The sequence below is a fragment of the Anguilla rostrata genome, chromosome 7 (genome assembly GCF_018555375.3).
Source record: "Anguilla rostrata isolate EN2019 chromosome 7, ASM1855537v3, whole genome shotgun sequence".
NCBI lineage: Eukaryota > Metazoa > Chordata > Actinopteri > Anguilliformes > Anguillidae > Anguilla > Anguilla rostrata.
The window spans coordinates 21,818,672-21,834,705 of record NC_057939.1 but is presented as its reverse complement, the minus strand read 5'-3'; the positions used below and the strand labels follow the sequence as shown (position 1 = coordinate 21,834,705).

At 45.9% G+C, this 16,034-nt stretch overlaps 1 protein-coding gene across 4 annotated transcripts in view; it reads right to left on the bottom strand.

The window, feature by feature from the left end:
* The window catches only part of svep1 (sushi, von Willebrand factor type A, EGF and pentraxin domain containing 1), a 75,720-nt gene that overhangs the window by 17,970 nt on the left and 41,716 nt on the right, over nucleotides 1-16,034 (bottom strand). For all 4 annotated transcript variants that reach the window (XM_064343725.1, XM_064343723.1, XM_064343724.1 and 1 more), the window contains 22 exons: nucleotides 15,542-15,673; nucleotides 14,575-14,766; nucleotides 13,237-13,358; nucleotides 12,229-12,334; nucleotides 11,891-12,097; nucleotides 11,157-11,390; nucleotides 10,565-10,726; nucleotides 9,899-10,060; nucleotides 9,458-9,619; nucleotides 8,945-9,030; nucleotides 8,509-8,605; nucleotides 7,928-8,041; nucleotides 6,436-6,549; nucleotides 5,725-5,926; nucleotides 5,411-5,568; nucleotides 4,867-5,068; nucleotides 3,599-3,774; nucleotides 3,140-3,264; nucleotides 2,895-3,018; nucleotides 2,044-2,214; nucleotides 1,147-1,320; nucleotides 228-347 (listed from right to left, as the gene is read on the bottom strand). In XM_064343725.1, the coding sequence (XP_064199795.1) occupies nucleotides 228-347; nucleotides 1,147-1,320; nucleotides 2,044-2,214; nucleotides 2,895-3,018; nucleotides 3,140-3,264; nucleotides 3,599-3,774; nucleotides 4,867-5,068; nucleotides 5,411-5,568; nucleotides 5,725-5,926; nucleotides 6,436-6,549; nucleotides 7,928-8,041; nucleotides 8,509-8,605; nucleotides 8,945-9,030; nucleotides 9,458-9,619; nucleotides 9,899-10,060; nucleotides 10,565-10,726; nucleotides 11,157-11,390; nucleotides 11,891-12,097; nucleotides 12,229-12,334; nucleotides 13,237-13,358; nucleotides 14,575-14,766; nucleotides 15,542-15,673 (3,342 nt within the window). The remainder of the gene's footprint in view (nucleotides 1-227; nucleotides 348-1,146; nucleotides 1,321-2,043; nucleotides 2,215-2,894; nucleotides 3,019-3,139; nucleotides 3,265-3,598; nucleotides 3,775-4,866; nucleotides 5,069-5,410; nucleotides 5,569-5,724; nucleotides 5,927-6,435; nucleotides 6,550-7,927; nucleotides 8,042-8,508; nucleotides 8,606-8,944; nucleotides 9,031-9,457; nucleotides 9,620-9,898; nucleotides 10,061-10,564; nucleotides 10,727-11,156; nucleotides 11,391-11,890; nucleotides 12,098-12,228; nucleotides 12,335-13,236; nucleotides 13,359-14,574; nucleotides 14,767-15,541; nucleotides 15,674-16,034) is intronic.

The window sequence follows — 16,034 nt, the reverse complement described above, 5'->3', positions numbered from 1 at the left end:
AATTACAATTACGATAACAAATATCATAATATTTTTCCTTATCATTACGAAACCTTATTATCATTAGGGAGTTTCAACTGCAACTGCAATTTTTCCTTCACGGTCACTGAGAGAGTCAGTAAGAGCCCTAAGAGCGCTCACTGGGCCGCGCGTGCCGCTAAGAGGACGAGCGCTATCGTGCTGCTGTGTTAGCGCGCTGCGGCGGGCAGGAAGCGCAGGCCTCGTACCTGTGCAGTTCTTGCCGTCGCCGCTGTACGGGTGCACGCAGGTACAGGTGTAGGAGCCGTCTGTGTTCTGGCACCTAGCGTGCGTGTCGCAGTCTGAGCCGAGGGCACATTCATCCACGTCTACACAACACACACGCGGGGAATTAGTAGCTATAATCACACTGCCTGGGTGTGGCTGTTGGCAAAAACATGGTGGACTGCTAGCTTAGGCCCCAATGATCAGCAATATGAATGAGTACACAGTTTAAATTTGGAAGCAAATAAAAGATTGTGACTAATTTTGAGCTCCATAATGTTTGGGACAAAGACTTCTTTTTTTCTTGATTTGGCTTTGTACTCCACACTTTGTTTCCAAATATGTACTCTTTGATGTGGTTTCTTGTGACTTCCTGCTCAAGTCTGAACCCACAAACACTTACCCCGCAGACAAATGTGCCTCACAACACGCTAAGCTAAAAATTAATGATGACCAGCAATTTTATGAGGCAGAAATATGCACGCAAAGATACAGCAAATGTCATGGCTGTAAGTCTTCACAGCTGCATAAGTGTGCGTCTTCATGAAACAGGGAAGTTTTTGCCCAATGATCAGATATTTTGTCTTGCTCCGATTTCATTTGGTATTTTGAAACAGCCCTTGTCAGGCAGAAGTCGGAGAGCTGCTATGTATACAGCTTCCTTTGTGCATACACCAACTATAGAAAGAATCGTGTAAACATGGCTATTGGAGTAATCACATTACTTATATCCATGTGTACACAAAATCTAAATACTGGCATAAACTGATTACTCCCAATAATTGGGGTATTGGCATGCATATAAAGATAGCCATCTTTGCACACTGGAATAATCCCTCTTTCATCCTGTACAGAAAATAATACAATGTCACTGAACAGGAAATGAGTCTTTCTGTATCTTACCCAGGCAGGCTGGGGGGTTCCCTTTCCAGGTTCCGCTATTGTCACAGGGCATCTTGGCCTCCCCCAGCAGGTAGAAGCCGGAATTACATTGGTATGTCACAGAACTGCCAGCGTGAAAATCAGTTCCAAAGTAAAGGCCAAACTCCAGGGGTAGAGGAGGGCCACAGTTCACCCCTGAAAATAAATATACAAATAAATAAAAACCAACAGAGTCAATACCCTGGAGGAATGGAAGGGAAACCAGCAAGGACATATTCTCTCATGTTTTTCCTGGTACAGCATTTAACAGCAATGGGGCATTTCACATAAAAAAGTAAAACATTTTTCCTTGGAAAATTACAAAACGCAACTGGATTGGAATGGTTGCGGGAGGCATTGCCACAATAATTGCACTGTGAGAAGGGAACATGCCTCCTGGGCACTCATGACTCATGTTGCCAGGAAGAAGCACAGCAGATGCCATTCATGGCTTCTCTTTAAGCTCCTTTAAAAAACTCCTTGAGGATCGTATTTTGGAATAATCAGGTACTAGGTGCAAGGTAAAGGAACGTAGTGCACCCTTTATCTTATATCTAATCCAAGAGGATTACAAGCCTGGACTGACTTCTGGTCATGTGTATATTTAATACTTCTAGACTACCTGTGGTGCTAGACCTGCATACATGTTTTGTTATGGCTGCTGCTCCAGAGATATGCATTATAAGCATGGTATCTTTTCACGGAGAGCATTCGAGCATCAGCCGACCTACTACAGTTCAGGCTTAAAAATCAAAACTATGAGCCAGTTCACCTTGAGGTGCTGGTCAAACGAAAACCATTACAAAGCTGACAAACCCCTAAGCCGTACTTCACCCCTTCCCTCATGCCACTTCCTGTATTAGTGACTTAGTAACTCACTGTCACAGCGGGGCAGGGGGTGGCTCCACGCCCCCTTGTTGAGGCACTGCTGCACTGACTCCCCCTCCAGGTAGAAGCCGGGATCGCAGGACAGCTGCACCTGGGAGCCAGGACTGACCGCAGGGCTCAGAGCGCGCAGGTGAGGGACGGCATTCTCCAGCAGGGGGCAGTCTGGAAGATCACAATTTAGCTATTTAGCCATTTAGCTGGTGCTCTAAGCAAGACATGCCAAACCCCAGTCTTGGAGGGTGGCAGTGTCTGCAGGTATTTGTGGTTTCCATTCAATCAGCAGCCAATCAAGGCATTGAAAACAATGTGTGTGGACTCTTTAGCCAATCAGCAACGCAAATGAATCTGTCCTGCTGAAACGCACTGAAAACCAGCAGACACAGGGGACCTCCAGGAGTTCGACACCTCTGCTCTAAGCCAAAACAAACGGTGTATTTAACATGGCTAGAACAGCACCATTAGAGCTAGAGCTTAGTAAAGGTATAGTCAAACAATGTGACATCGTAGAGAAGCGTACCACAATAACTGTGTAATAAAAGGGAGAAGGACAACCACAAAGCAGTCATTACATCTCACAATATTGTAATAAAAAAACACCTGTTCTCCGCTCCTCTGCTCACATAATTGTGATCTCTAGTGAGCCCATCACAGTCCTGGCAGGATGTGAGGAAGGGATTAGAGACATCTGGATATAAACCAACAATCTGTTGTCTTGTGTGTCCAATACAGTAGTTCTCGCTCTCTGTGGCTTTCCGTCAACAATCACAGGCTAAGCTGAATTATCACAGCTAATGTGTAATGACATGGAATGAACAAGCTCTGTTCTGCCAAATGGAGCTCACCGGCACAGAAGATGCTGCTTGCTGTGGTCTTCACCCTCCCAATGACCCCAGTGAGGAAGTCTGACCAGGCCAACACGTTGCCTCTGGAAATGTCTTTGGGGCAGCTGGTGGCCAGTGATTTGATCTACAGAAGAAGACAGAGAAGATAATCTTTTAGCTTTTCGCACCATTATCTGGTATACACATGTACGCATGCCCACACAAAGATGCGCATCACGCTTTTGTGCAAAGGATGCAGGATTTACTTGCTGTGCCGTGAGAACACGGTCCCAGATGTTGAGCTGGCTGATGGACCCCACGAAAGACTCCACAGGGTTGAACCCCTCACCCCTCTGGTCCTGATCTTGCCCCAGAACTAGCGCCCCTCCACCTACAGTGGGAAAAAAAATGAATTACCCATACTGTCCCTGTGCATACATCAGCAGTGAGAACACATAAGTATTTTTCAAAACCATAGATCATCAACACATAATGCAAGCAGTAATATTTTCCAGGTACGCAGTACTTTAACCATTAAAAAGAAAGCACTGGGCAATATGAATCCAATTGAATTTGCCGAAAGTGATTTTACATTAAAATAAGATTCCCGTGTCCTGGCTTTATATTACGGGCCTCCTCCATCTCCTCTACGGGCCGGGTGCTGTCGAGCTCTCCGACAGGACAGAAGCCGTTACAGAAGGTTCAGTCTTAACGCAGCACTAAACCTGGGATAGTGGTGCCAACCGACAAGCCTTTCCCTCCGTCCGAGAGCCCCCCGTCGATGTAGACCTTCCAGTCCCCGTCCCTGCTCCTCCAGGTCACGCCGATGTGGTGCCAGCGCCCGTTGTTGACCGCCGGGCAGTCCGTGATCCTCTCCTTCCCGTTCACGTACACGACCCACCTGAGCAGACAGGCGAGACCTGTCATTTCTGTTTACACACATTCTACCCTGGAGGAAAGGAAGGGAAGCCAGCAAGGACATTTTTCTCTCCTGTTTTTCCTGGTATAGCACTTTACAGCGATGGGGCATATCACATAATTGCTTTCCTTGAAAAATGACAAAACGCGACTGGATTGGAATGGCTGCGGGAGGCACTGCCACACTAATTGCACTGTGGGAAGAGAACATGCCTCCTGGGTACTTCTATAGCACTCATGTTGGCAGGAAGAAGCACAGAAGATGCCCTTCATGGCTTCTCTTTTATCAGGAACAAAACTCTTTGAGGATCGTATATTGGAATAATCAGGTACTAGGTGCAAGGTAAAGGTGTACCCTGTAGCTTATATCTAATCCTAGATGATTCCAAGGCCGTACTAAGTCCACCACGTGAGCCAGCAGAGGATGGACTGCCCCTCTGTAGCCAGGTACCTCATTTACTCGCTTTTTGGGAGTTCAGGCCTGGTTTTTGCCCAATTTTCCTTCTGTTACTCTATAAAGCGTCAATGTGACAGTTCTCAGTAAAAAAGCACTACACAAAAAAAATTGATTTGATATGATTTAATGTGTATGCTGATCTACATGATCTGTGTCTCACTGTCATCTGTGAGACTGTGTTAAATAACATGAAAGGACCTCTCGCTGACAGGCAGGAGTGTTAGCAGACACCTGAGAATCCAGCTTTACACTGCCTCATTAAATATGTAGTGTTACAGCACTGTCGTGTATGTGTACTAGATTCTACTGCAGTACTTTAATAATGCTGCTAAGCAACACGGTGCTGCATTATGGGAACTGCAGCTTTACACCTGCTATCAATAAGCTGCGTGCTACAGCAGTACCCTTATGACCCCTGCATAATTTCCTCTGAAAGTACCACACAAGTCAATTCTTCAGACATGACAGAAACTACAATGTTTTTACTCAGAGGACACATCATACGACTCTCCTTTGACTTAATTTAATGCCCATTCCACTTAGGAAACATGACCCAGGAACTGCAGAAAACTTCCATGGGTGACAGGACAGATGGGAGGGCTCAGAAGAAGGACTCACCCATTGTAGTCCACCAGCAGGAAGGCATTATCACTCCCACCCTCCACCGCATATGAGATGGGCGTGCCATAGTTGGTGGTGTCTGATGACTTCATCCAGAACGTGCAAGTGATCTCCTTGAGGGGAGGCATGACACCATCCATCATGACGAAACCATGGATACCGGACACCTCAAAGTCCAAGTTGAAGGAGGAGGACATCTCTGAGGGGTTATAAACACACCAGCCAATGAAATCACAGGAAAAGCTGGAACTACTGGCTCTGGAAAACATGCTTGTGTGAACCTTTTCTCAATTCTCCATTATGCCATTATGAGACATTCTAAGAAATGAGTCCAGGTGAGACTGGGCTTTAGTTCTTTCATGATATAGTTAACCTTTACATCTCTCTTATAGCAGCACGTTGTGCATTCGTGCAACTGAGTTAGGTTCAGCTCAATTTAATTCCTCTCACAGAAAATCTTTTTGTACCAAGTCCCACTGTCAAAACAGGGCCTGGCCATTCAGTCTCCACCTTCCACTCTCTGTTGCTATGGTGTCTATACCTGTCTCACACCTGGTTCCGTTGAACCCAGGGGGGCACCGGCAGGTGAAGGAGCCCTGGCCGTCCACACAGGTGGCTCCGTTCAGACAAGGGCTGGGGTCACATTCGTTCACATCCACCTCACACAGCCTGCCTGTGTATCCGCTGGGGCACTGGCACCTGGCCAAGGGTAATACACAGAACACATTACACACACACACAAATTCAAAGCACACAGACATACACACATGCATGCATACAGGCCAGACACACAAACACACTCATACACACAGACACACAGACACCCCACACACACACTCAGAGGTGAACGCTTACATGAAATCATTGACGGCATCTGAGCAGGTGCCTCTGTTCAGGCAGGGGGCGCTAGAGCACTCATTCACATTGACCTCACAGCTGTCCCCGGCAAACCCCTGGGCACAGGTGCAGGCGTACCCTCCTGGCAGGTCCTTACACACCCCGTCGTTCAGACACGGGCTGGACAGACATTCATCAATCTCCAGTTCACAGAACACACCTTTTTACAAGAAATGAAGAAAACACATTATTAGGGAAACTGTGGTGAGTCATCTTGTTTGGCTACTGATTTATGGCTATTGACTCACTCATTCTGACATTGGTTTATTACAAAATGGAAACAGTGGGAAACTAGAAGTGAAGGATAATGAAAAAGCAAAAAAGCATAAAGTCAAAAACCAAATACACTGTATCACAGAGCAAACAGGCATAATGTTGACACATATATTTATCTTATGATATCCAGTATTGACTTTTAGGACATATTAATGTTGACTGTATTATTGACAGACTTCCAGAAACAATTTAGTCTGCAGGGAAATCTTCTCTACAGCAAATATAGTTTGTTCACTGAGGCCACTGAGTCAGTCCAACCACCCACTACACGGATCGCTGAATCTGTGCATCGCTGATCCGAAAAAAGCAAACCCTCTGACCCCGTCCACACAGTCACGAGTGAGAAGGCCAACTTCACCCAAGAGGCCCCAGGTGTGTGCTGCTGCCTCTCACCTGTGTAGCCATCCAGGCAGCTGCAGGTGAACTGGTTAACCTCGTCCACGCAGACGCCGTCGTTCACGCAGGGGTTAGAGCTGCACTCGTTCACCTCAGCTTCGCACAGCGAGCCTGAGAGGGGACCACGTTCCCGTCAGTACTGACACCAATGAGAACAGACACAGACCCATACACACACACCCCTCAGTACTGACACCAATGAGAACAGACACAGACCCATACACACACACCCCTCAGTACTGACACCAATGAGAACACACACAGACCCATACACACACACCTCTCAGTATTGACACCAATGAGAACACACACAGACCCATATACCCACGCCCTCAGTACTGACACCAGTGAGAACACACACAGACCCAAACACCCACTCCCTCAGTACTGACACCAATGAGAACACACACAGACCCATACACACACACCTCTCAGTGACCATGGACACACCAGACCTACCCACCTGACGAACATGAGACACACAGACCCAAACACCCACTCCCTCAGTACTGACACCAATGAGAACACACACAGACCCATACACACACACCTCTCAGTACTGACACCAACGAGAACAGACACAGACCCATACACACACACCCCTCAGTACTGACATCAATGAGAACACACACAGACCCATACACCCACTCCCTCAGTACTGACACCAATGAGAACACACACAGACCCATATACCCGCGCCCTCAGTACTGACACCAATGAGAACACACACAGACCCATACACACACACCTCTCAGTACTGACACCAATGAGAACACACACAGACCCATACACACACACCTCTCAGTACTGACACCAATGAGAACACACACAGACCCATACACACACACACCTCAGTACTGACACCAATGAGAACACACACAGACCCATACACACACACCTCTCAGTACTGACACCAATGAGAATACACACGGACCCATACTCACACACACCTCAGTACTGGCACCAATGAGAACAGACACAGACCCATACACACATATCCCTCAGTACTGACACCACTGAGAACAGATATAGACCCACACACATTCCCTCAGTACTGACATCAACAAGGACAAAAACAGACCTCTCCAAAGACAACTTCCTTAGCACTGACATGGAGAAGAGAAAAGTCACAGACTCATCCACACACATTTTCCTCAGTAACGAGCGACAGACAGACGGACCCCTCTGCACTGCTGCCAGCAACGGCTCACTGTGCACAACAGCATGAGCGATGTGGGACAAACACACAGCACAGCAAAAGACAAACAATCTTGCATTTGGCTCCTCTGGGTCATCATTACTCCCCATTATTGAGTGCAGGTGGGCATGCCACCCAGCTGGAAGCATCATCATCATACCTCAGCTGTAATCACAGCCAAATATACACTTTACCTGTAATGAGTTCTGCTTTAATTACTCCCACCGCGAGTCAATCAATGTCCCCATAGGGCAGAATATGAAAGTGTGGAGCGCTGTAACTGTGCCATACCCACGTAGCCAGGCTGGCACTCGCACACAAAATCCCCCATGCCATCCTTGCAGATCCCACCGTTCTGGCACGGAATGGAGTCGCATTCATCAATGTCGCTCTCGCACTTCGATCCTAAGTTTACAAACAAACAAACAACACAGTTACTGAAACTGACCAGCCCATTCCAGCCCAGCCCAGCCCAGCTCAGCGTAGGGCATGTACACAATCAGATCACTAATGAGCACTGCTGTACTGCAGCTGGTCTCTCACTCTCACCACCACAGAGGGTAGATCAGAGTCACTGACTCATTTTCAAACTTTCACATATATTATGTTCTGAAGTATAACAAATTTCAATAAGAAATGTGAAAACTATTAAAAGATTGCAAACGAGTCTGACACACAAAATCTACTTAATCTTTTTAAAAACCCTATAAAAGATGCATTAACAGAACTACCTGATCTGCATCAGTTAAGATATCTGCACTGGCTGGCACATTTTTGAACTTTCTACCATGCATATTCAATGAATGTCGAGGCCACTGCTGGTCACAGTCATTGCAGAGCACACAGGTAAGCTACTGTATACTTTATTGTACCTGTGAAACCAGGTAGGCAAGTGCACAGGTAACCGGCCCCCACCTCCTCGCATGTCCCCCTGTTCTGACAGGGATTGAGGAAGCACTCGTGGAACACCTGCGGGGGAGTGAAGAAGGACGGTACACTCAGAGTTTACTCACAGCTGTAACACTGACAAGCATGGGATTCTCTCTTCGTGTCTGTGAGGCGACTCAGAGTTCATTCTTGTGTGTGGTCCACGGATACTGACCCTGCTCATAAATACAGCCCTTTCTGCCTCCTCTCTTGGTTCACCAGTGCACATGGAACAATTCCATCTCACACAGATGAAAGCTCAGCATCGCCCTCTAGAGCTGAGATCATTCTTCATTACACAGTCCTCAGTATAAAAAGATGGCTGGCCAAAAGGGTTAGCTGCGACCACGCAGTGACAGTGGCAGGTGCACATTGACCCACCTGGCTGCTGGCCTGGTAGTCCACACGGGCGACTTTTGGGGGGGTCGTCATGCTCTCCTCCTTGGGCAGGAAGCTGGAGCCGAAGCCTGCCGAAGAAACGAAGCGTGTGTGTAAAATGGGGAAGACTCTCAGCAGGACAGAAAGCTCGTCTCTGAGATACTGCAGAATGGCACTGCGATCCTGGATCTAGCACGTCATGCTATGCCTCTTGGATACACATATTTTCAACAGCAAAAGGATGTAAACCGCAATAAACCACAGTCATCTTCAGCAAAAACTGTCCTTTAATTTGCAACCGCTAAAAGACTGCACTCTTCCCTTGTGTCAGCTCGCCAAAGGGGGAAACTCCAAGCACACGCACACGAAATTAGTGCTCAGCATGAATACATTTTTTAAAGATGTGTTCAGTCTCTGCATATTCCCTTATTCATGAATTCAGTTTTAGCATGCAACACGTTAATTATGTTCTCAGCGAATGCTCATTCTTTTGCAATTGGCTGATGTGGACCTCACTGGAGCAGTGCTGGATGGTGGTTGCCCCGGAGATGGTGGTGGTTCCATAGAAGGGGCAGGACAGGCAGAAGGACCGCCCCTCCTCGGGTTGGTAGTAGTCTCGTGGGCAGGGGTAGCAGGGCACCAGCCCTGACCGGGAGAAGTGTCCGGCTGAACATGGGACTGCGGGGATATTACATAAGTCCATTATTGTCACTGCTAATTCCCCTTGACTTCAGTTCCCCACAAGGCACTTGGATTGTGAAGTGCTTTCTGATTACAGGATAAACAATGGCTGACGTTGTTGAGAAAGTACTCCTGGTTACAGGGTCCCTGGAATTGTTCTGTGGGGTCTTCTGTTTAAACAGCTGCTCAGTTCCCCCAGGAAATACTCCTGGTCACAACCGTTGCCATACAGTACTCTAAGCTGTGCCTCCAAACCACCACCCCCCATGTACTCACCTCCGCATTCTCCTATGTCCACCGCCCCTCTGTTGACAGTCGTGGTGTCCCCTGGGCAGGGCAGGCAGAGTCTTGAGCCAAATCCAGGCTGGTACTGTCCCAGTGGGCAGGACTCACAGGTCTCCAGCCCGTTCAGAGAGAAACTCCCTGGCTTGCACTGCGCTGGAGCAGGAAGGGAAGGGGAGGTTCACATTGGGAGGCTTTACAGCAGCGCAAACAGCTAACAGCACACTCTGTACAGCAGCGCTAACAGCTAACAGCACACTCTTTACAGCAGGAAAGCTAACAGCCCTGTACAGCAGCACGACCACTCTTACACAGCGTAACAGTAACACACACTCTTGCAGGTAACAGCTAACAGCACACTCTGTACAGCAGCGCTAACAGCTAACAGCACACTCTTTACAGGAGAACTAACAGCTTACAGCAGACTCTTTACAATAGTGTTAACAGATAACTGACCACCTTTGTATTAAACTTCAACTTTGTAAATGCATTTGATATAGCCTACAAGGCTGAACTGAACTGAATAATGAACACTGCACTGTGACTAAACTCATATTTATAAGATGCAGAGACATCAACAGTGTGTGAACACTTCCTGGATTGTTGGACACAGTCAGTATGGTACCTGTGTGAGCTTGGTCAGTGGGACAGGTACGATACCTTTACACTCGGCTTCGCTGCGGGAGTGCAGATAGGCTGTGGAGAACCCATCTGGACACACTTTGCACTCCATCTGGCCCTCCAGGTCCTGGTAGGAGCCAATCCAGCAGCTCTCGCAAGTGGTGTACTCCAGGGAGTAGTACGTTCCAATTGGACATTGAACTGGAAGACAGCCAGGGGCTAATCAGTTAACCAGGCCTCCTATTTGTCTGAACAACTGCAGATGGAATACAGAATATGCCCATGCTACCAGAGAGAGTAATGCACTTGTGATGACGCCACATATTTAGTACATTCAAAAACGCAACCATGAAGTCACCAAATGATCTGGACAAGTATTCAAATGCAGAATAAAGTTTCTTGTTGTGATTTGCACTTTGGTGAAATAAAACTAGATGCGTGATGCTACAGAAATAGAAACCTAAAAAATGAAGTGGTGTGACGACAGTCTGGACAGTATGAGATGGAAAAGGCCATAGACCATAACCAAATGCTCCCATTTAATTAAAAAATTTTTTTGACACTATGCACAGCATAAAATTGAATTAGTATTGCTGTGGTAACCCCCTTAAGCACTGAGGCTAGCTCTCACCACACATCCGTCCGTTCAGCACGGACCCCGGCCTGCAGTACAAGGAGGCTTTTCGACTCTCCAGGGACTTTGGGTCAGCCACGATCATCTCTGACGCAATGTTGAAGGTGGACAGGGGCTGCCTGCTCAGCGTCCTCTTCAACCGATTGGTCAGCTGCTCCAGCGTCCGCAGCAGCCGCTTCTGATTGGCCACCTCCGCCGAGTCGTTCCTCGACAAGGGCAACGGAATGCTTGCTGGGAGAATGGAAGCAATTTATAGTACAGTCGTGTGGGAATTTCCTCAAATCAAACTTTCAAACAGGCTTCCAGAAACATTTTTGTAGACAGGCACTATTGGCACTTAAAGAACTGTGAACCTCTAGGACAGGTGTAGGCAAGGAGGGTCGTACCCCTTTCGGGATTTTAAGCCAGCTTCTGCCCTATTTAAATAACTAAAATCATTTATCCAAATTTACCCCAATCAATGATCTGACATTGTACCACATTTCTTAATAAGCTGATGAACAAAGGCTGTTCTTGTGTCCGTCGCGAATATAAAATGTGTTACTGTGGTCTAATCCATGGGAAAACTGGTGTTGGTGTACAGTATATAGATAATCAGTATAATTGATCCAGAGGAGCTGGGTAACTAGTTGCAATAAGAACACACACACACACTGGCCCTGCACACACAGAGGTCCTCTAGAAATGGAACTGCTCAGAGATTAAATGGGTTTGACTTAATGGATTGTTACCTGTGATGTTGAAGAAGATCTGGATCTTCTGGTCCCGGGTGGGTCCGATTAGCTTGCGGTGCCGTTTAGTCCTCAGTGGGTGGGTCCTTTGGGTGGTGACACCCTGCTGTTGCTTGGATGGTTGGCGGTCAGTGGCAAAGCCCACGTCAAAATATGCATACTCCTGTCCGTCCTGGGGCCCCCAGTTACTGCCCCAACCTCCAGGACCTGGGGCGACACAGAGAGGAGATCCATAGTCCTCCAAGGTTCAGAGAACTGACAGTGCAATCAGATTAGTCAGAACAGGATGAACCAGTCTGAGTTAGTTCATGCAATTAGGTACAAGGTTTATATTTTACCAATGGCAAATCCATTTTCATAATCATAGTTGTACTCGAGGCATTGGCCCTGTGACATCATCTCCAGCTTGCAGGAGATATCATCACCGCTGCAGAATGTTGGGATCTTGAAATTGGAAAAAAAAAAAAAGAAAAAAGAAATAGCCAATGAAAAACAGCAAAGGCTACAGCAGAAAAAAAATCAGTTTCTTAGTACACCTCATCTTGGGACACACCATGAAACAAGTCTGTGAAGGCCTTTTGCATGCTAAGCTAGACAGACACTCACTGCACCAGGGGATAGACACTGAAAGTACACAAAACTATCTCACTATCCATGGCAGGACATTATATTGCTGTGTTCTCACTGTGGAAGAAGAACCAGACTGGATCATTACAGTATGCTCCTTTTCCACTGTAGAACTGGAACCAGACTGGATCATTACAGTATGCTCCTTTTCCACTGTAGACCTGGAACCAGACTGGATCATTACAGTATGCTCCTTTTCCACTGTAGACCTGGAACCAGACTGGCACAAACTGGAGCCGAGTGACAGGTGCTTTTCCATTTGTGACAGGTCTGGGTGCTTTTCCACTTGTCTACCCAGAAGCACATGGCCTCTCACTGAATGCTGCCATCAGCCCAGATCAAGACTGTCTGCCATCCGAGGCTGAGACTTTCGGGGGAAAAACCCTGACTTCATAATAATTACAGCAGCTTGTGGTTATTCACCGTGATTAATGGCAGGAGCCATGCTCCCTTCTGCCTCCCGTGTTTACCTCCTCGCAGTTTTAAGCACTGACGCTGAGGAAAGCCAGAAACGTTACAGAGACGAAGCCGACACGGGTCAGAAACCCCAAAAACACTTAATGTCTGAAACGAGCCAGCCAGCCTGGTTCCAGTTCAACTGTGTGTGTCTGTGTGTGTGTGTGTGTGTGTTCATGTGTGTCCCGTTTGAAGAGCCGTCAGCCCTACAGCTCTCCAGCCGAGGGTTAAAAATTAATCTCCGAAACCCGGAACTCTCTCACCGTTCCGCCCAGCGCGGTGTTGAAGTCCCCGGTGAAGGACTTGAGCAGGTCCTGGTCATCGCAGCGGGAGGCTTTGAACAGCATTTCAAAGGGCTTGAAGCCGTTATTAGCGATGCGGTTCACTGGAAGAAATAAGGAGCAGGCACGGCAGTTAAGAGGGACCAGAGAGACAGAGTGAGCCCAGTGAGAGAAAGCCGGAATTCAGGCATCTAGAAGGGAGGGAATCTTGGTTCAGAGACATTTTAACATAAATGGACTAAGTTAACCCCAATATAGCTCAGATTTTTACCTGGATATAGCCTGGCTATGGCCTAGCCTGCTCAAAAACTTTCACGTCCAAATGTAGCTTGGTTTATTGTGTACTGACTCAAAATAAAAAGACTTAACTATCAATGTGAGCTTATGTATTAGTTATTGATTTGTAATCAAAATAAAGAAGAAATATCTGTTGCAGTGCATGCAACTACTAGTTGATTTTTAGTATAGGAATAACGTTAAACTAAACTAAAACACTAAAACCTCAAACCTATCATTAAAACAATATGGTTTTAAAAATGTTTGAAAACATTTTGGACCCTGTCACACAGCTGGCAACCATGTACCCCAGCCCAAAAACAGAGGCAAAGTGAGAGACAGAAAAAGAGAGGGAAAGAGAGAGAGAGAAAGGAAGAGCAAAAGTCAGAAAGAAGAGAAGGGAGAAAAAGGGAGTACAACAAAAAGTGTCCTACGAGAGACATTCGCAGGCAAGGGACACATAGAGGACTCTGCCCAGCTGTCAAGATGGATGACGCATTTCCCACTCCTGCCTGACCATGAGAAATTACAGATCCTCCTAGAACAGGAGGCAGACATGACGGAACTGGCAGAGCAATATGTAACTGCCTGTCACAAAATGACAGAGTGTAAGACCACTTTAAATGAAAAAATATGTACAAAATTATAGGTAATATATTAATACAGTGTGTTGGGCATTGCTAAAAAAAATGTTTTAGGAAAATGGTACACAGTATTACTCTTTTTTGGTTTTGTATGTTCTTTTGATTTTTATTATTTTTTGAAAGCGAGAGGGAGAGTGTGGGGTGAACTCATGTCTTAAAATGCTTTGGCAGCACATGCTGTTGGATAAGCTGTGTCATACCAATAACAAAAAAATACTTTCAGCATGAGAGGGAGGGAGAGAGTGAGAGAGATAGATGGATTGCAAAGGGGAGAGAGGTATGAAGTGATAGTGACACATGCACACACGCACACGCACATACACACACACACACACACAAATGTCCACACACATGCACGCATGCCCACACACACATACACACATTCCTGGCGATTACTCACAGGAGCAGTCGGTCTGGTCTGAAGAGTATGGCGGGTTCCACAAGCCGTTGTTGGCGCAGAAGTAGCTCTGGACGGACTCTTGGGTGAAGCTGTACCCGTCCTTACAGTGCAGGGTGCAGTTGACACCCCCGTCCTCCTCTGTACAGGAGAACTCCCCATTCACAGGCTCAAAGGGCTGCTCACACGTGGACCCTGCAGAGCACAGAGAGGCAGCACCATTACTGAAGCTTTTTACCCTCTACGATGCAAGACCACGAATATGTGATTAGAAAGTTCTTAACTGAACATTCTAATGCTGATGTAACTATCATGACTGGTAATTGAAAGCAATGGAGTTCTAGAACACTGACTTAGAACTTTAAAAAAACACTCCAAAAAGACTACTCTTCAAAGGGTTAAAATGAGAATCCAGGAGTGCCTTAGGGATGTGCAATATATACTATCTAGTAATATAATATATAATGTAATATTATATAATATTATAATATAAAATATATATATACACAATAGTATATCAGATATATGTGTATTTTTTGGAAAATAATGCCCAATATAATATATAGTAGAGTATTATTTATTGCAATATTTGACAGGGGCAATCATTTGTGTATATGTGCCAAATTTTGTGAAGTGTTGCAAGATATTCATAGCATATTTATTTCAAACATATTTTCAAATACATTTCATTTCTGTAAGAGGTACAGAGACAGACCAAGCCGTGTTTTCTTGGTCCAAGGTTATAAGGAATGTGTTGACAGTTAGACATCTGAGTACATCTGTACCCAGCCAGTGTGATACAGTACATGAGGAAAACTGGGAAAACTAATAAAATCATTCTGAATAATATTTTTATGCCAAGGTTACAAAATTCATTTTTTCCTTCACAGGGCCACTAAAAGAAAAGTTAAAGAGACGTTAGGATTACAAGTTAGCTTTCTCTGCACAATGAGCAATGAGAGTGCTGCACCTTGAATGATGACATGCAGGTCACAGGTGCGGTTGTTTCCGGAAGGGTCAGTGGCTGTGTATCGCACCACGGTCTCTCCCATTGGGAACACAGACCCTGGGGAGTGGGTGCTGGAGATCTTCAGTGGGCCCCCTAGGACATTTCCCACAAAAAAAATGGCGTCACTGTTTGGTTAAAATGTAAATGGCATGATGCATGATGAAACATGGTCCAAATGACTAAGAACAAATACTCTGATAGTGGGTAAAATAAGAACCTTATTGTTACTAGAATTAAAAAAATATTTAAAATGTCAACGGAATAAAATAAGCTGTATATCATAGTATTTGTTTTGTTTGGTTCTGTATAAAATTGTTTTAAAAATTAGATTACACAGTATCTTTTAAAACCTACATTAACATTTAATGACAACAATGTAAAAGATAACTAGACAAAGTGCTTTTTACACTGCATGCCTCTGTGACCTTTAAATGCACTTGAAGTAGTAGATAGA